Genomic DNA, 3,612 nt, shown 5'->3' with positions numbered 1-3,612 from the left:
GCAGTGTTCAAGGGCAGGTTGGACACAGGGGCTTGGAGCAACCTGCTCTAGTGGAAGGGGTCCCTGCCCGGGGCAGGGGTTAGAACTGGAGGAGCTGTAAGGTCCCTTCCAGCACAAATCTCAGCTGCAGATCCTTTTTATTTCCTTCCTCACTGACAAATCAGAAAACAACCTGGTATCAGGGTCTCCTTATTCTTCATTGGATCCTGGGCTTAAATATGCTGGACTGGTTTGTGAGATCTGCAGAAAAGACTCCAACCGAGCCCAGCTTGTGGCTCCAGTGAAGGTAGAAACCCCTCTGGAGACATATAGGCAACATCAAATCTAATGCATAGCTCAATGAGCTTCCAGAACCAACACAGCTTCGGACTCTGTGGTAACCTTAAACTCATTAATGACAGTCCCTGCAGTAACAGCTGCATGTCACAAAGCCAGCTCCAAATGACTTTACAGTAGCTAATAATAAACCCTTTCCCAGGGCTTGAAACTAAAAATCAAATGAAGAAAAAAAACCCCACCAACCCTCCAAACCCTCAAACTGAGCATCTACAGTGTAGAACACATATTAGAAATACCCATCCTCTGCCCTCCAGCAAATTCTGCCTTATTTGAGGTCAGTAAGTTGATCACCCCTCATTTACTTCTGAAGCAGATCTGAGCTAGCTCTTCTAAGAAAGGGAATAACTCCAGAACTAAGCAGGGTTAAAATTCAGAACTTAAGCCCCAACCACATCAAGTCTCTGCCTGCAGCTCACTCCCCTGCACTCATATAGCAGTGGTATTTGCAGTGCTGGCACAGCACTCCAGCCCCTTTTAACTCCAACTTCTCCTATTCCATCTTTGCTTACATTAGAAATCCCCTTTTCTCCCTCCTCTAAAACCAGTCATCATTCCCATCAAGACACAAACACATTCAACTAAGCCAGCTTTGAACTTTACCCCCTACACCCACGTTGGCAGCACATTGCTCAGCAATTTTTCCACTGAAACCAAGAATTCTGGTTACTGTGTCTAATCCCACACACTTTCCACGAAGTCAGAGCAAATGCCACCACAACCATCTTGGCCTTACCCATGATGGTCACATCATACTCAATCTGGAAGAGAGCCTCCTGGCTGCACTGCCGCAGGATGTTGAGGGCATCAGCGTGGGTCATGCTGTGCAGAGGGATCCCATCGACACTCAGCAGCCTGTCCCCAATTTTCAAGGAGCCTTCCCTGTAGAAAGCCACAGACAAAAGGCTTTTTTGTGTATGTGTATTTATTTGTATATTTTTGTGTGTGTATACATACATGTGTGTATATATATGTACACATATATATATGTACACACACACACATATATATAAGTCAATTACTTTGATCCTGCAGGAACTGAACACTTCTTGGGACAATAGTTTGGGTTATTTGTAGTACTAGCTCGAACATATTGAATTAGCAGCACGAGAATAGATAGAAGCCTCCTGCTTTCTAACACAGCATCAGCTATTCATCTCACAGGGTTAATTAAGTGGCTGCCTCTGGAAGAGGATTTTCTGCTTATAACTATAATATCTACACATGGGTCAGCCTATGAGCACACCACAGGCCCCACACCACCCCTGTTGTTCCATGCCACCAGCATAAGAAGCCTTGCAGAGGCACCAGCAAGGAGGACAAGCAGGACACACATCCAAAAGCATGTTGAGGGCTGCTGGTCTGTCTTATCAAAGCAGATGCTGGAGGTGTAACACAAGCATTACCTGTCTGCTGGACCACCTGGCCTCACATAGGTGAGCACCAGTGGCCTGGACTTGTGCCAGTCTTCATGGGCTCCCCCTGTAAGCAAACCAGGAAAGCCGTAAGTCACTGGAGGTTTGAAAGTCTGAATGAGAGTGCTGAGAAAGGACAGGCATTTATCCCATAAGAGCTGACACAGCCTGAAAGCAAAATTCTGCCCTGGATTAGGTAGCCACAGTCCTCGATGGCTGCATGGGATGCTGCCCAGGACACGCCTTCACTTCTCAGCTGAGGTTTATGACATTCATCTTCTTACATTTCTCTTCCTGCTCCCCAAATCACCTCTGCAAGTGCTTGTCCCCTTTTTGTTTTTCACTTGAGAAACTACTAACCTCTCAGCACAAAGCCAAAGCTGTTGCCTTCCTTGTAGAGAGACACCTCAATGGTTTTGGGAATAATGCCAGCACTGCCTTCTGGCACTAAAGGAAAAGAGGAAGACCCAGTTACCCCCAGATAAACATTTTCCATGCCACCCTGCAAAAAAATATCATAATTCATCCAAACAGCAGTGAAATGGAAGTCCAGCCCAATACCCATATTGCATTTTCCCTCTGTTTGGAGGCAGAGAGTGCCCACCCTGGACCTTCATCAGAGCCAACCACCGTGTTCCAGGATGATTTTGCCAGCTCAGTGTTGCACATCTCCCCTCAAATTTGTCTTGGTTATACTCTGACATTCAAGTAAAACCTTCTCGTTTATCAAGTGGCTTTAATGCACTTGGCATTACTCAAAAGCCAGAAGCTTCTGCTGCAGATGGAAACTTATTTAAAAGACCAGCAGCAGCGTAAAGAATCTAGTCACCGGCTGACCTTAAAGAAAATGAAAATCCCAAATCCTCAGTGCAAAAGGTTGGGGTTTTTTCCTTACTTCTTATATTTTGACTTTAAAAAAAAGATTAAGTGAATCCCTTAAACTGATCCTAGGGGCAATTCAGTAATTTTATGTTAAATACACAGTGCTATTTAAAGTACAAAAGTAAAGAGAAAAAGAAAGAAACTGTTTCTGTCCCTTGCCATCCCCTGCTATTTAATGATTTATTGAACTACCGCAGTGAACACAGGACAATTTCCCCATCTTCTCCATCCAGAACTGCACATGGAGTGTCAGCATTGTCCCCTCCAAAAAGATCAATTCCCAATCTTCAAACCTAGTGCAGTGAATGGCCACAAGGATAACCATTAAAAAGCACTAAGAGCTTGACTTCAACCTGGCAAGCTGGAGCTGAAGGCTCCCCTAGGCACATCCACACTAGCGCTTCCCCCTGGCTCAGGAGGAGGATTTTGAAGCAGTCCTGTGAGCTTACAACCAGCACCCAAATTAGGGTTAAACTAACCATTAAACTAACCCAAAAGACGTCCAGTGGACGTGTGGTACTGCCTTGCAGGCTTGCAGCCTTGGGAACCATAGGCAAGGCCAAATAACCCCCCAAAACACTGTCCACCAGCAGCTGCTGTCCACAGACTGCTGACAAGGGCAGCCTAGAAATACTCCAGAAGGGAAAAGCTCAGGGCACAGGAAGGCTTCAAGCCACAGGGTAATACTCACATACCAAGAAAAGGGTATAAAGCATCCACAATGAGTGCAGAACCCATCCAATTTCTGTCCTAAGCATCCAAGTATGAAGTTCTGCAGCAGCCTTTAGTAAGATTAGTGGCAAGCAGGGAAACCTAAGCTGGTGTTAACGCAGGGCTTGGTTTATTTATGAAAGAGATGATATGACACAATGGCCTGGAAACTAGACTTGGGTTTGCAAGGTCTCTTCTAAAGCAGGAAATTACACAGTGGGGATTAAAATTCAACTCCACAAGCACATGCTACTGAATTGCACTATAT

At 45.3% G+C, this 3,612-nt stretch overlaps 1 protein-coding gene across 1 annotated transcript in view; it reads right to left on the bottom strand.

The window, feature by feature from the left end:
• Window positions 1–3,612, bottom strand: part of GRIP2 (glutamate receptor interacting protein 2) — a 55,469-nt gene that overhangs the window by 46,180 nt on the left and 5,677 nt on the right. Inside the window, exons 4-6 of the mRNA XM_010022206.1 lie at window positions 2,112–2,198; window positions 1,743–1,818; window positions 1,073–1,218 (exon numbers count right to left, since the gene is read on the bottom strand). Coding sequence (XP_010020508.1) covers window positions 1,073–1,218; window positions 1,743–1,818; window positions 2,112–2,198 — 309 coding nt within the window. The remainder of the gene's footprint in view (window positions 1–1,072; window positions 1,219–1,742; window positions 1,819–2,111; window positions 2,199–3,612) is intronic.

This window comes from Nestor notabilis, unplaced genomic scaffold, assembly GCF_000696875.1.
Source record: "Nestor notabilis isolate BGI_N333 unplaced genomic scaffold, ASM69687v1 scaffold2909, whole genome shotgun sequence".
NCBI classification, from domain to species: domain Eukaryota; kingdom Metazoa; phylum Chordata; class Aves; order Psittaciformes; family Psittacidae; genus Nestor; species Nestor notabilis.
This window is presented reverse-complemented; position numbering and strand designations above follow the sequence as displayed.